At 34.0% G+C, this 16,504-nt stretch overlaps 2 protein-coding genes and 1 long non-coding RNA gene across 4 annotated transcripts; all 3 read right to left on the bottom strand.

The window, feature by feature from the left end:
* Positions 1-320: 320 nt before the first annotated feature.
* On the bottom strand, positions 321-5,683 carry AT5G22480 (ZPR1 zinc-finger domain protein). The gene is made up of 17 exons (NM_122153.5): positions 5,406-5,683; positions 4,864-5,063; positions 4,315-4,359; positions 4,068-4,108; positions 3,882-3,963; positions 3,664-3,708; positions 3,398-3,454; positions 3,005-3,064; positions 2,785-2,912; positions 2,445-2,697; positions 2,215-2,281; positions 2,033-2,103; positions 1,853-1,942; positions 1,330-1,438; positions 971-1,062; positions 770-875; positions 321-573 (listed from the first exon to the last, which is right to left on the bottom strand). The coding sequence occupies exons 2-17, from the start codon at positions 4,984-4,986 to the stop codon at positions 461-463; spliced, it is 1,482 nt and encodes a 493-aa protein (NP_197640.1). The 5' UTR covers positions 4,987-5,063; positions 5,406-5,683; the 3' UTR covers positions 321-460.
* Positions 5,684-7,591: 1,908 nt separating this feature from the next.
* On the bottom strand, positions 7,592-9,911 carry AT5G22490 (O-acyltransferase (WSD1-like) family protein). 2 transcript variants are annotated; one of them, NM_122154.2, is made up of 7 exons: positions 9,682-9,911; positions 8,983-9,552; positions 8,777-8,843; positions 8,564-8,676; positions 8,242-8,451; positions 8,026-8,163; positions 7,592-7,925 (listed from the first exon to the last, which is right to left on the bottom strand). In NM_122154.2, exons 1-7 carry the CDS (start codon positions 9,865-9,867, stop codon positions 7,761-7,763), a joined length of 1,449 nt encoding a protein of 482 aa, NP_197641.1. In that variant the 5' UTR covers positions 9,868-9,911; the 3' UTR covers positions 7,592-7,760. The 2 variants fall into 2 exon arrangements, with proteins under 2 accessions (NP_197641.1, NP_001330895.1); NM_001343736.1 differs by having other exon boundaries at positions 8,026-8,451.
* Positions 9,912-11,325: 1,414 nt separating this feature from the next.
* On the bottom strand, positions 11,326-11,682 carry AT5G03405. Its single transcript, NR_142684.1, has one exon. It is a non-coding gene; the product is annotated as an other RNA (long non-coding RNA).
* Between the last annotated feature and the right edge of the window lie 4,822 nt (positions 11,683-16,504).

Here is a 16,504-nt window from a genome sequence, read left to right on the forward strand (position 1 = left end):
CTCGAAAGTTGTGAATTTACATACTAACACTAATCAACAGCATTACAGGAAAAACTTAACAGATTAGAGCAATCTACAGATGTATATAGCCAACATTACAACTCAAGTTGCAAAAGATCTTCTCAAATTTCTGTATCCCTAGTCTCACTTCTCCATTCTCTCAAGACTCAAAGTTATCTTCTCTTGTCTTCTTCAATCGTAGATAAGCTTTAAAAGTACAATATATGTAATTGCATTGAAGCATCAAGTAAATTTCTGGTGGTTTTTTTTCAGAAAACTGGTAGAATATGGACCTGGACTTGGTGCTGGATCGAGCAAAATTAACTCAAAAGTTTTTTTTTTAATAGATTAAAAAGAGGAATTTGTTCTTTGATTCTTTAATTGTTACAATACAACAACATATGGATCCATCAGTCTGATCATCACCATCTAAAATTAAATCATGTAAGACCAACTAATCTTAAGGTAATTTAGTCGTCTCTGTGGATTCATAAGCAGCATCAGCTGAAGAAGTATCTATGTCGTTGAGACCCAACTCCTCGTTTTGATCCCATGACCTCTCGTACTCTTCAACTGTAGTTCAAACATAACAAAACTTGTTATTCAAAACCCAAGTCCTGTCCTAATTCACATATTGATTGAGTCCTAATTTATGTCTCAGTTTCATTATAAAATTCATCAAGAAAGGAATGGATAAGTCTGAATATTTGTTTAGTTCGTATTCATATCCCACTTAAGGCTACATAGGCAGGGTAAACGAGTAACTTACATGTGAGCTGATGGTCATCTTTGATATCATCTGTTACTGGTGCAATAAAGGAATTTGCTAATTCATCATCAAGAATCAATGTCCACGGCTGTTCAAAGCTTAGGAGCTGCAAGCAAACAAAACACATATTCATTATTGCTTTTTCTTCCACATCAAGCACACGACAAAGGCTAATAAACAGAAATTCAATCAAGTTCCTACCTTAGTGAGCCTGGCTCCAAATTCTCTCCATTTGTTCAACTTACTCTCTTCCATACTATCACCAAAAGTGAATCCGTGAACTCTCGCTAGGCCTGTGAGAACCAACCATACCACACTTGGGTCAGTAATAGCTAGGAGCTATAATCCATCATTGGCAATAACAAATATCGAATCGCTTCCATTATCCAAACAACAAAAGCTTTGCAAGGCAGAATATAAGATACTTGGATTACTGAGTTATGCCATGGTTCAATATATGTGTTCTAGAGTACTTAAATCACTTAAAATGATTATAACAAGGATAAAGGATAATGTTGAGATTTTGAAGGGAATGTAGAGATTTTGAAGGGCACACTCACTTTCTCTGATCTGTGTAACCAACCCTTCAACTGTTGTTACCATTCCACCAAGTGTACCACCAGCTAGCTCCAGATCAAGTTCTGGGATTATCACTCCTGCAGTGTCCGACTAATACACACGATCAAAATTTACCATTAATGACATAGTAGAAGGTGTTGCTATAAAAATCTAAAGGATCATAAGGTTGTCTACTATAATATTGCCATCAGATGTGTTATATAGCCACACCAAAGGCCTAGAAAGATCAAACAAGCCTGTTTTACATCTGATCTCGAAGTTTCGACACTTATCTGCCACTACCTAGATATATTATTTTCTGCCAGGACATGAGAATACCATATATAATTTGGCAGCGAGCAAGATTCCTTGTCAAACCTTTACCCAACTTAAACTACATACATTCTGTAAACTTAAACTGTGACAATCTTAGCTACTTTTAAGGTACATAGAATAATATGAGGAAATATCTATTGATCCGCCACTGAGAGAACTGGTGCAAAACAAAATGAAGCGAAAACTGACCTTGATAACATCTCGGCTAAGGTCTGTAATGTTCCTCACAGAGAGAGTAATCTTCTTTCCCTTTTCAGGAATTGCACCACCAGGCTTCAACTGCTCACGATAACCCAAAAAAAGTTAGTAACCTAAACACCAGGCATATATCAGAAATTCTCTAACAAGATCAAACCAACGAAACCCAACCTCAGAATTACGATAGCCACAACTGTCACATGTAGATGCCATGACAATAACTTCCTGAAAGTACGGGATTTCTATTTTCTGTTAAGTGGTAAACAACATCTAGGAATTCACCAACAAACACAAATATGGAAACTTGTTGCGGAAAACCAAGAAATGAACGGGTCCAAACTTTGAAAGGATACTAGTCACGAACATCCGTGTCTCACACGGCTCCGTACATGCTCCGCAAGTTGAAGGGAAAGTCATCACCTGTTAGAGAAATTGTAACGGGATATGAAATTATATTACTATGATCTAAGTATTCACTCTCACAAATACAACCTTGGGCGCTGATTATTTTCTCGAGCAATAATAACCTTGAAACAGAACATCCAACAAAAACTATTTCAAAAGTTACAGCGTCAGAAGTTACCTCTTCAGGCGCAGAGTATCTGAACAAGTTGTCGGAAATATCAGTGCTATTACTCTGAGCAATCGCGCGATGACCAGCAGTTGCTCCGATTGTTCCATTAGGTACATAAGCTGTTTTAGTAGAAGGTGCGCCAAGGCTTCCTTCTGATTGTCCAGCCTGAGATGGGTTAGCAACATATCCAAGTGTTGCTTGTTGCTCTGGTGTTCGCTCATAGAATTTGATGGTTAGAGAGGGATCTGGTGATGGAGCATGTCTGTCATGTTGTAAACTTGTCATAAACAAATAAAAGAAACATAACTTCTTCCATATCTTTAGGTATTTCCAAATTGAATATACTTACGGGTTCTCAATGAAACTGTTTCCAGCAGGATCATCCAAAATGAAGGTGAAGGATGTCTCTGCTTTAGCACAAGCTCTCAGTTTGGACAAGAATTGGTCTATTGCTTCAGCAGTTTTAGGATCAACTTTCTGTGTCCAGCAAAATATGCATTACTATTAATGACTTAAACCCAATTAAATGGGCATAAAAACATTAATGTCAAGCTCCAGACAGAATTTACCTTGCGTTCTTCTTGAAGGGCACTCAGTTCATCAGCAGCCCGTGCTAATATCCCTTCCACCTGTAAATAAAACAAAAAAACGGGAGCTGTTGACAAGGACGAGGTAATAGGAAACCTAACAATCTGAAACGAAGTTGCATAGGACTATTATACACCAACAAGATGTTTTCCAAGCTGCTAACACCGGGTGGAAGCTAACAAAGTAACAAAGATAGGGTTCTCGCTCTTCCTAATAAATTACTACCCAAGTGACAGTTTGATGATTATATTGTCATTAAGTGCACCACCAATATGTTCTCACGAGTAGACCACACATTTTAGGTTGTTCTAAGAAACGAAGACACCCAAAAATGAACTGTGCATAACAAGATGGTTAAGATATTAAGGACTTACAGTAGACAAACTTCCACGTTGGGCCTCTGGTGGAATCTCAAAATCCAGTTCAGGAATCTGAAGAAATTTATTCGCAAACTACTGTCAGTTTCCAGCTTCAAATCAGTCCAGTTTTCATGGTATGATAAGCAAACTAATTCACAGTTTTCAAAAACGTTAGGGGAAGCAATTTCTTATAAATGTGCAGGAAGCAGCTTAGGTTTGGAAAACCAGTATTTTGATTCCAAAGAAGCAATGACATGCCCAGAATTAAAAAGACCGCTCACCTTAATAGTGGCTGATTCAGATTTCACAACTTGCCGGTCAAATATCTGCATATAGACAGATATAAGAAGGTAAAAAATAAGCTGAAGGAGTGAGAGACCACTAAAAACAAATATCTTTATTTCTTAAAATAAGCATGGAGGGCTACATTCTACTACATGGTAAGTATATCACCAAATGAAATAAAAAAAATATGTATAGACAAGAACAGAAATTCTACCTTCACATCACCAGCTAGAACCTCTAGATTGTAACAGCATCCACGGGGTTGAATCTCGCCTGCGAACTGAACTTCATTATTCCTATAAAATAGATCAAAGATAAAATAAAAGGTTACTTAAAATATTCTAGTGATTCTTTTGAACAATGAGTACTTAAAATAATCTCAATTCATTAAAATTTGTACCTTTCCCCGCAATGCGGACATTCAAATGCAGATATTAAGACCTGTACCCACAAGTAAGTTAACAATAAGCTTGTAAGCTCACACAAGGTATGGAAATGTATAAATACAACAAAGAAAACATGTTTCTTTAAACCAACTAGAAATCTATAGCCCAAGAATGTGGTCAATTCATAGGGAATTAAGTATGAAAAATTTGAATCTGGAAAATGAACAGAATTGGTTATCTTCAAAACAGAGTATGACATACCTTTCTGAAGTGAGGAATTAAGGTCAATAGAAATCTGGTTGTTCCCTGGAAAAAAATTATTATTAGCTATTTGTGCATAGAAGAAGGATCAGGAGAAAGACAAGACAATTTCATACAACAGCTTATAACTAAAAGAATTCGGTAAAAATACACTAGTAACTGAAAGTTCACAATATACAGATCCTCCAATTAATTGCCACAGAACCATAAATATCACTTATATCACCTCAAATTTCTCAGCCCATCACCAAGACATGCCAATAAGTTGTGTTTCATCCTTACTACAGTTCATAGCAGTCTAAAGAACAGAAAGAACTAATGATAATGCTGAAGTACACAACAGCTATGTGCATGTACACAATTGGAAACAAGCTGCAACTAAAGACCAAAGGCTACAGAGAAACTAGCCTGTTTCCTAGACCTTATATTAGTTAAGAAAGGTTGCAAACTCTATAATTCTGCCTATGAAAAAGGATAAGGACTACATAACCACCAACATCAGGAATCTCAAAGAAACTATATAAGTATGTGCGTGAGAGGGAGACATACATTTTCTTGGCAGCGCATGCACATGCTCTCAACCACATAGAGGGGAGCACCAAAGGAAAGATCGGCGGAAACAGCTTCAACCACTGATCTAACATCAATATCCTGATCATTTTTGTTGTCCATCACCTCCAAAGTTTCTCCAAACAATCCCAAGAAATCCGATTGACCGCAAAGTCAGCTGATTCCAAGAAGATGCACACCTAAATGGTTTGTGAGCAAACACATCAGGAAACAAAAAAGAAGCTAAAAGATTGAAACTTTTCTGCCCATCAACAGCTAACTCTATAAGGGTCTCTACTGAATTCATATTTGAAACTAAAGAAGAACAAAATTTTCGAAGACGATTAGTATTTGCAATTTCCTGGAAAAGCTTATAGAAGTTTAAACCATATAGCATTATCTATTGGTTCCCAACCTAAACACTAATGGCAAGGTTCCAAGGATTCGTAAAGATTAAACCATATAATACAAAGTAGAGAGAGATAAGAGAGTCTCGAGACAGAAGAGAGCTAAGAGCAGATACGAAACAGAGAGCTTTGTACCTCGAGCAGGCAAGGAACAGAACAGAGACAGAGAGGTTACGTCGCCGGTAGAGAAACGAGCAGAGGAGCAAGGAATTAAAAATCGAAGAGAGGGAATCAAATCTAGCTTTGGCTCTGCTGCTCGAGATTTTAGGGTTCGTTCGTACGACGTCGTTTTTGTTGAAAACGAGGGAAAATAGGTCAAATTATACACGAACTAAAAATTGACCATATCCGATTTCGACGATATAGACTATAGTCTATTGTAAAATGATGTTCGTAGTTTTTACTATCTTTTTAAAAAAAAAAATTGTTACTATCTTTTAAAAAAAAAAAATTGTTACTATCTTTACTACATTAATAGTTTTCTCAAAATCTCCATCGACAACATAAGCAAATCAAAGAAACATGGAAGACTATATTTGGTTATGGTTGAGAATGATCCTTAGTTCCTTACCAATATCGACATGAGTTTCGAATCTCACATTTCTCAAAGCAGATTCCCATTTTCAAACACTATTAAAAGCCCTCAAAACCCGGCTTCAGCAAGCATTTGGGCTCGAGGCCGACTAATACGCCCATCTCTTAGGTATCATTTGTTTTATTTTGATTAGTAAATTTCTTGAGATTTTCATCGTCGAATCTGCATAATAAATAGCTTCTTAGAACCTAGATGATTTGTTTCGTTAAGATCAGTTTTAAATACCCGGACTGAGAAGGAAACTTTGTTTTCTTTTGATATGTTGAATAGAAAATTTCAATCAAGATAATCCTCAAATAATGCAACTAACATATATCGTCTACTAACATATAACAAAAGTCGAAGTTTTACTCTGGGCCATGAAGTGTATGATTAGTATGATTACTGTCGATAGCCAAAAAGTAGCATTTTTTACAGACTGTTCAGACCTGGTGAAGATGGTGTCTTCCCCAACCGAATGGCCAACGTTTTCATCTTATTTGGAGGAAATTCAAGACCGATAAGGAAGAATTCACAAGATTTTCTTTATCTTTAATTTCTCGAACTGCAAATGTAAAGGCAGGCACGAAAAATTCGTATTGAACTGCTTCATATCACTTATGTAAACAATTTTCTTCATAATTGTTTTTTTTGAGCTCTAAATAAAATCTGATGACAAAAAAAAATATATATCGTCTAATCATTCTCTCTTAATTTAGAAAAAAGAGAGAGGCATTCAATCCATACTTAATGAAAATCTAAGACGGTTGAAAGTTTGATGGTATTAAGACAATGATAGTATAACCATAAAAAAAAAAAAAAAACTTTTGTTTGTCCTCTACGATTTTTCGTCAAATAAAATAAGACTTATTTTTGATAACATGAAAAGAAAACTCTAATCAAGTTAATTTTCAAATCATGAAAGTAACAAATATATTGTATCACACAATTCTCTCCTAATTTAGAAGCATGGAGAAATGCATCCAAAGAAAAACTTAAATGGAAATTTATAACAGTTGGGAGTTCGATGGTTTCAAGACAGTGACATTATAACCACGAAAATAAAACTCTTTTTGATAACTAGAAAAGGAAACTTCATGAAAAGAAAACCTCAATCAAATCATGCAACTAATTCTCTCTTAGAAAGAAGGAGAAAATCATCCAAATATACTTAAATGGACATCTACAATGGTTGGGAGTTTGATGGTATTAAGGCAGTGATACTACAACCATGAAAAGATAACTTCATGAAAAGAAAACTTCAATCAATTTAATCGTCAAATCTTGCAACTAACATACACATCGGCTGACAATTCTCTCCTAAATTAGAAGGAAGGAAAAATGCATCCAAACAAGACTTAAATAGATAAATGGTTGGGAGTTTGATGGTATAGAGGCAGAGAATAGATATATCTAGAAAATTTAGCTATGGAGTGCCAAAACGAACAATAATCTAAAGTATATATTTAGAACCTATATATCCTAAAAATATTTTTTTGTTCGTAGGATTTTATTGTTTGTGGTTGTTGTTCATCATAATCACATATATTGTAGGTTGCAGATATAACTATTGCATGTGGAGTGTGAGTCCATAGAAATCGGTCGGTATTGAAAACTGCAGAAATAATTTTCTAGTCATATGGAAGTTAGATTGTTCATTTGTAATAGGATACCAAAGTTAATATATCTTCAAATGATGATAATACAAGTGCGGTAAAAGAATGAACAATAACAAAACAAAACATGACACAAATTCACTACTAAGTTTTTAATACGGATTAACATAACGACGGCATAATACAACCAAGAAGAATGTTTTATTTGCGGTGATAATATAACAAAGCTTGCCCTTGCATAATACAAATTAATTTGACAATTATACATTATCACTGACGTCTTACTTTAGGTTTTGGAGCTTAATTGACATGATTTGGTAATCCTTTCTCTAAGATAGCAAGTTTCATATTCTTGAGAGATTCCTCTAGTTCATCACATAGCTTGTGAGCGTCAATAATCATTGGATCAACAGCGACGGAAATTATCATCTTGTTTGCATAACTCAGATAATGTATTGTCAATGCCTACCAAATCAAGAAAAAAATTGATGTTAGAATGAAAGGCCGAAACAAAATCTAAAAGCTTATTGTTAGCAAGTTGTAATCAACAACAAAATAAGTATACTTGTGGTAGTCCATAGATGCTTGGAGCAAAGTAAGCGATCGGATGGCCATGGAAACTAACTTCCTCAGTCGGACCGGGAAGGTTTGAAATGCACATCGTTGTGTTCAACATGATTTTACGCTGAAACGCTACTGCGACCTTTGAAAAAAGAAAAAAGTAGATGTTTTCTTGATATTGTTAGTGGTGAAAACCAAAAGAAAAGAAAATATTTCTTACATTGATCCCGAAAGCTTTGATGACGAACTCCGAAAATGTGTATATAATATAAGTAATAAGAGAGTTTTTCTTTCGATCTATCATGGATTTAACATTTGAGAGATACACTAATGGATCAGATTGCAAGGCGATGGTAAACGGGAAGAGAATGACGCTGATGTAGTTACCCCATCTGCATTTAGAGCCCTTGGCCATCATATCGGCTATGGACTATGAAAAAGCCAAGGGAAACAAAGGGACATGGACAATATTTTCATGTTATTCGTGTGAGAATAAACAAAGTCTTTAAAGAGTTTTACATGTAAAGATCAGGACTTTTAACCTGGCTTCCAGTAGGCCTTAGGTTCACTACTATAAGTGAACGTAATCGAATTCTATCAAGCAAATCTTGTCGATTTGGTGTAAGCGATGTTCCAGCTTCCTCATTGGTCTTGTCTTGTATCACAGAAGCAATTTATTAAAAGAGAAAAATATGATTATAGTTTCTTCCATGGTTGAGACTATTGTTGATGAGAAAATCCTAACGTTACCATACCATATGATTGGTGCAGATAGCGTGTGAGAGCGGCTTCTGTAACCCCCAGAAGAACGTCGTTGATAGTCTTGTAAAGAAACAATGTGCACATGAGAAGTTAGACAATAAAAAACCCACAATATCGTTTGTGGAAGAGCATCAAGAATAATTCAAGAAAATTTCACATGAGAATACAATATGGAAAATTGTAACAAATACGTATTTACCATTTCCATAGCGTTCTTTATAAGTTTGATGTCATCCAAAGACACAATCCGGTGAGAAAATTTCTTTATGGCGCCAGGCTTACCCTTCAGGGGTGTATCTGTATCCTTCAAGAAAAATATTGTTGCCATGCACAAAAAGGAATCCACTAGGGTATTCCATATCAATCTCACTGTGGAACAAACCACAAGAACCAATCTAAAGAATGAGAACCCGCGTCTATGGTTGTAAGATTCACGACACTTTGGGACAGGGAGGGTAGAAAATGCCTCGGGTTCCGATGTTTTTCGGGTAGATGCTAGTATGAGAGACAAGATAGACACTCCATCTCCTAATGCATGGTGACATCTTATGACACATATAGCTTCGGCGTCAGAGGTTTTAGCGTTTAGGATATGAACTTCCCATAAGGGCTTAGTTCTGTCTAGAGGAATCATCGTTATACTGGATATGTAGTCCTCAACGAACCATTCAACGTCTTCCTCTGTCAATTTTGGATCTATGTCTGGTACAAATACATGTTCCTCTACATTGACAACATCGGTCCTTAACCATTTTGTACCATCATCGTCCTATTAAATAAGCTAAATATGTAAGAATATTTGGAAGCACATGTATTAAGAAGCTGGTAAGTAAATCAATAACACTTTTCAAAAAATGTATAACCTTCATTAGAAAATAATAATAATTATCCTGCTTACCAAAAGGCTGCAGAAACGAGGATGCTTGAAAACATTAAGCTTCAAGGAATCAACAATGACGTCAGGGTTGATCTTGGTTTTGCACCCGAACTTTATGACAATACCACAGTCGATGCTCGGCTCCTGAAATGCCCGAGCCATAGGGCTCAGTGGCTCCTCCTCCTCCTCTTTCATCTTCTTCTCCATGCTCTTAGTTTCTCTCTTTTTATATTTATTGTCTCTTGATCTTTATTTTATACTTTGATCAATGCAATACCAATCGTCTATTTATAATGCCATTGTCCTTCAAGAACAGTCTAACGACTAAAGACTTTTCATGCACATCAAATCATGCATGGACCCATTTAATTAAAATTCTGTCAAATGAAAAAAAAAAAAATCTCTTAAATGAATTTCGTTTGTCTGTTTTTGTTGTTAGTTATTTATTTTCTTCAACGAAAAGGTTCTATTTATTTATTTTCTTGTTTGAGTGTCTTTAGGTGTGCGTCTCTGACTCTGGTTAGTGATTTCAGATCTATTTCAATAGTGTGATCAAACTCTTTAATTTCAGCATGACCAAATCTACCATATAATGTCATATAATATCTCTATCAAATTTTCAGGTGTTGGTTAAATAAACTGCTTAGTTTGAAAATACTTTGATGGGTAAAATGATTCGTAGACAACACTTTGATGTAAACCATGCATATCAGAAACCGGTGGTTGTTATATGGTTACATCCTGATAATAATCAAAGACGATGATGATATGACGCCTCGGCCATCTAAATTTCTAAAAGAAGTAATTGTGTACGACAAAAAAATCACATCCATTCGGGAGATGCGCAAATGCACGTGGAACTAAAGGTATTAGGGTTTTGGTCAGGAGCAAGACTATATTGTCGGTCGTACGTTAACGTTGCTTTTCCCGTAGAATCTCTTTTTCTTACCATTTTGACACTTTCATAGCTTTTTTAACTAAGAAGATTGTTACCCTTTCCAAATGAATATGTAACACAGTGGCTATGTTTAGTTTGAACCGGCTCTGCATCCTATCATTTCAAATGTGTGAACAAGGTTGCTTACGAGGGAGCAAGAAGGGAGACCGACGTTGACGAAAGAAGATTTGATGCAGCGCATCTATACATCATTGATCACCACTTCAAAGGCTTTCATGGTGCTCGATATTTCTCTTTGTTTTACGTCTAGTCTTGTTAATGGCCTAATGGGCCATGTGTTCGTGGGCTTTAAATCTATATCTCGTCGGTATCGTATTACATTAGATTAGGGTTTTTGTTTTATGTTTCTTATTATTTAAGGAGCTTGAGTCTATTTTGGAAGGCAGCTTCGAGTTTTAAGAGAGCTTTGTCTAAAGCCTAGAGAGGAGGACTCTCAACCCTAAGAGCTTGTGTGCAAGCCCTGCAAGGAGGACTTGCAAAACCTTGTCGATATCGATCTCTTGGAACCGACCTTATCCTTATTGCTTATTCGTCAAGTTTCGGTGTTCTAAGTAAGATCCGTTCGTTAATCCGAGTTCTCCTAGAGATCTTGTGTTCTCGTCTGTTATTTAGCTTCCGCCCTCTATCAAGATTCAAGCCGCATGCACGCACTAGGAGAGAAACAAACTAATTCACAGTTTTCAGAAAGGTTAGGGAAGCAAATTCTTATGTATACGCAGGAAGCGGCTCGGGTTTATAAACTCAAGACTATTTTAATTCCAATGAAGCAATGATATGCCCTGATTCAGAAAGACCACTCACCTTGATAGTATTTAAGTTAATAGTGGCTTATTCGGATTTTACCATATCCATATACAGGTTCTTTAGTTGATTGCCACAAAACCACAAATATAAATATATTTCACCTCAAATTTCCTTGTCCATCACTAAAATAATAAGTTGTGTTTCATCCCCACTACAGTAACAATCTCAAGAACCATTGGATTGCAGAAAGAATTAATGATATTACAGCTATATGTGTAAGTACACAATTGGAAAAGCTGAAACTGGGGAACAAAGGCTAAAGAGAAACTAGCATGTTTCCTAGACCCTTTATATTACTTAACAAGCAACGAGTATAACTCTGCCTATGAAAAAGGATAAATATAACATAACCAACATCAGGAAACTCAAAGAGACTATGTAAGTGTGTGTGTGTGTGATAGAGGGAGAGATACATTTTCACCACAGCGCATGCACATGCTCTCAACCACATAGAGGGGAACATCATATTGGGCTATATATTTGTGTTTATTGCCCAAGCCCATACACCTAATTAAGTATCATGTACTATATGGATATGTGTATTATACAGTCAATAAAATCAAAACACAATTCCGCTAAACACTTTTGTCACATCAAAAGAGTGATCGGCGGAAACCCATCGTCGTTCATTCTTTTTTCTATTTTCTCCTATATTATGCTTTTGATAAATAAAAAAAACGTGTTTATGCAAAATCAATTGAAGGAATGTACTTTTGTTTCTTATTAAGCCGGAAAATTTATGTATCTATGTTTCTTGTTGAATCGAATAAGATTCAAAATAAATTTGGCAAATAGCAATAATTTTTTTATAGATGTCAATAAGAAAAAATGTGACATTGTTTTTAAATAGTCTCAAGTAAATTTTAGTTTTGATTTTGTTCTTCTTTCTTTCTTTGTTAAAGCTTAATTTTTTCTCCACTTAATTAATTGTTCTGGAAACATGATATTTTTCATAACTATCAAATCTGTAGTTTATCATCCGGTAGTTTAACAAAACTAAACTCAATTGCATAGTACTGTTGTATGCTTTAATGTACACTAAAGTATGCATGTCTCTTTACCAAAATATTGGTATATATGCATGCATATTGCATGTCTTAGTACGCATTATAGCATTGAACCATTCAAAGCGTAAATCTCAAATCCTACTCTCGGTGGTATCTCGATCTTGATATTTAGCCTATTCTCGGAGGTCTATCATGTCAATCTTTTTTATGATCTCTCCCGCCAGTTCCCACCCAAAAGTTTCCTGAACTGATTTCTTTGGACGACACATTCTATTTCCCAAAAACAATATATTGTTTTATTTGCTCTGCAAAGCTCAGAACTTCGACAGCATAAAATTTAACTTCCACCTGGGAGAAAAATTTATGCCAAAGAATATTTACTGACAGTTTTTTGTTTTTTTTGCATAACTAAATCTACATGTTTTATATACATTTCGGGATTAAAAGCGGATCATGCAATATTATAGTTTTTGGTATTTTTTTTTTTTTAACCTATATTACTTTTATATGTTAATATAATTTTCATACTAATAAACTTTAGCATTAAAGTACATCAATATTAATTAGCATATTGTTATTATTACTTTAGTTAAAAAAATTGATCCCATACATAACTTTCTAAAAGATGTACCTCACACAACTCTGATAACACCAAATATTATATTAATGTCACAAAATGTGTCTGCGTGTGGATATTGGTGTGGTGGGTTCAGAAGTTTTAAGGGTGTCTCCCAAATTCACCCCACATGACACCCATAATCTGACTTACAAAAATGGAAAGAATGCATTGAACTAGACATTGTACATGCGTTATACAGTTATCAAGTGTTAAATTCCCCTCAATAAAATGTCTCCGTAAGTCCACTGCACCGATGCCCATACCTATTTATTTGGAGAATGTAATCCTTTATATATATGTAAGACTATGTACCATATACTTTATATATATGTAAGACTATGTACCATATATAATAGCGTGTTTTAGTGTCGTCAGTAAGACAATATTTATGTTGTTGATAATTTTTTTATATATATATATAATATCTGAGAATATTTAAACAAACTATCTTATTTTTTGTGTCGATCGGCAAAGGTTTTAGTCAAAGTTTAATTAGTCTTTGGTCTCTTGAAATGTAATTGTAAATCGACCTTTAGTTGTATATATTTTTTGTTATACAATTGTATAAACTTTTATAAAACATGTTATTCGTATTTACTTCTAATCTCCAATTAATTGGTTTACAATATTTGTTTCAGATAGAACTTGTGATCATTCATCTATGCTTAAATAACCACTTTGTATTTATACATTTTAAAAGGTATTTACGTGGGAATGTGGGATGGTCTCATCTATATATTAAACATTAGCTGTCATGGGGGTACGAACTATGTATTTCTTTCACGCGGTATTCTTTCTTTCTTCTTTGCTTGCGAAAATTTCCTAAAATTATGGGTTGTGATGTGGATTTCTTTGTCTTATATATAGCGAAACAATATTTGATATATAATATAGTTAATACTATAGATAACTAGGACCTCCCTTTACACCAAAAAAAAACAATCTTGCTTCTGATATTTTAGCTGCAGCCTGCATGTCTAACCATAGGATCTAAGAAAAGTAAAAACCATACAACAACTTTGCTCTCGTGCATAAACTGTCAAAAATACGGCCCATATGTGTTTTATAAATAGTGTCTTATCTTTTTTTTAAAAATCACAAAATTCATGTCACTTGTTTTTTTATTTTTTTAAACAACAAACAAATTAATTATGTGTTATTTATTAATGGGAAATACATGTTGGAGGTGGTGCCTAATGCAAGAGATATATTTTCTATAAGCCATCTCATATGTCAATGGGGCCAAACTTAAAATTCTCTAAAGATGAAAGAACTAGTGGGAAAGATGATATACCTCACGATACTATTATACTACACCAAACATTTTCTGAGCGATTCACAGACTAATGTAGTTCTCTTATCTTGCTGTCGATGACTTGATGAGAACCTATAGTTACAAGCTTTATACTAATTACTACGTACAATCAACTTTCTCAAAGGTATAATCTTAATCGAGTTTTAGTTTACCCTTCTAGTACTTTTTATCTTCAAAAGAAGTGTTTCACTAATTACTATATGATTTTTTTTTTCTTAGGATTTTATCAAGTTTGTATATATGTTTCAAGATTGTGTTTGTAATTCATCTGCTCTTCGTTGGTTTATTGTCTGGAAACTATCCATAAGTTTCAATTTTTGATAACTATGCGGGACAGTATTCGGGGACCATACTTAGGTGCCAGTGGAGATGGATCACTCACGTGTGTGGCTTTGCATAGATTTCGGAGGATCTAAGACAACGTTTGACCATGTGGCGCCTTTACTTAAATTTAAAATATTTCTTATATAAATTAGAAACTATCTATAAGAGTATAATCATTTCAATTAATTTCTCTATATAAATATTGGTGTGAAGACAAAATGTTTTACTAAATCAATGGTAAATATTCAAAAAATATCTAAGATTGTGTGCATATCTTCATTTATGTTAATTTAAATATAGTACAACTGTATACCTCTATTAATTTTTAATTTATGATACCACTTTTTAAATATTACTGTTATAGAGCATGTTCACAAAATATTTTATAGAGTTTTACAGATTTTATAATGCATGTTATAAAATGTTTATAAGGTTTTACAAATTGTAGAAAATTTTATATTGTTTATAATACATGCTATAAAATGATATTTTTGAATTTTTTTTCTCTTAGTGGTATTTTTAAAAAGGGATACCATAAAAGTGTTATTTTTCAAAATTTCTCTAATAATGGAAAATAGTCAAAATTAGCAAGATGAGTGAAGAGTGATTATTAAAAAAAATCTGAAAGCCGATATTAAATCAATAAACGTACGAAACATATTAGCCTATTTAGAAATTGGTAGAAAATCACTAGGAGTCAAGACTAAAAGAAGAGGTTAAATACAATAAATATTGACCAGTTGAGCCAAATAGAATTATGAGAGTTGAGTCTCCAAAATTTAATGTGTGTACTGCATGTGAGGTGGAGCCAGAGGTATCTACAGCTTCCTCGCTTTTTCTTATACTGTGAGCAGGACCTACCCACATGCATGGAAACACCATCTGAGAAAAGAAAAGGTGAATTAAGAAATGAGCAAATACTTTTGTGTTATTTGGGTTGATTACTTGTCCTCTGATATCCAGATAAATATTATCCCAACGTATTAATTTTAAGAGGAGATTTATGGAAAAAGATTAATTCTGAAGTATATATTTGGAAAATAACTTACATTTTGAAAAACTTCAAAAACTAAAATATTTGAACTATTGAGAAGTCAAGATGTGTGGCTTCATGGCGGTCATAAGAAAATTTGAGTACCCATTGTCTTTACATCAATGTGTTGATTATATATCTCATGACGGTTGTTGTGCATGATTGTTATCGTTTACAAGCGTATCGGATAGTTATTTTTCTTTTTAATATATAGTTGCCTAAACAATTATGACCGTCTATGAGTTTTAGATGATTATTTATAAGACTTTTCGAGTATTTTCATTTAAGAGATTGTTCATGGAATGTTAGGATATATGATGATCGTTCAAGCATTATCAGTGAATAAATATGTGATTTGTAGAGTGGTATGTCAATAAAATATCACTGTGATCATTTCGTTTTGATTAGCCATGGCAGCTCTTTATGTGACATATAATATAGCTGATAATCTCAGTTAGGGCATTTCCAATGGTTGTCTTCAAATATATTTTTAAAATTAGAGTTTTTTCAAATTTAAAGGCAAAAATGAAGCAAGCCTTTTCCAATGGTTTCCTTCATTTTGTACTTCAAAAAGAATATTTTAAAGTATATTCTATCTCTATTTTATTATTAATTATTGATATACCATTTACTTTCTAAACTTATGAACTTTAACCCATTTGTTTAATAAGTAGCAAATAGTCCAACAATTTTATTTAGAGTACATTATTATAAAGAAAATCACATTACATAACATTAATTAAAAATATATATTTACGATACAATTGTAGACATATAATTCTCC

Source organism: Arabidopsis thaliana, chromosome 5, assembly GCF_000001735.4.
Source record: "Arabidopsis thaliana chromosome 5, partial sequence".
Classification (NCBI taxonomy): Eukaryota; Viridiplantae; Streptophyta; class Magnoliopsida; order Brassicales; family Brassicaceae; genus Arabidopsis; species Arabidopsis thaliana.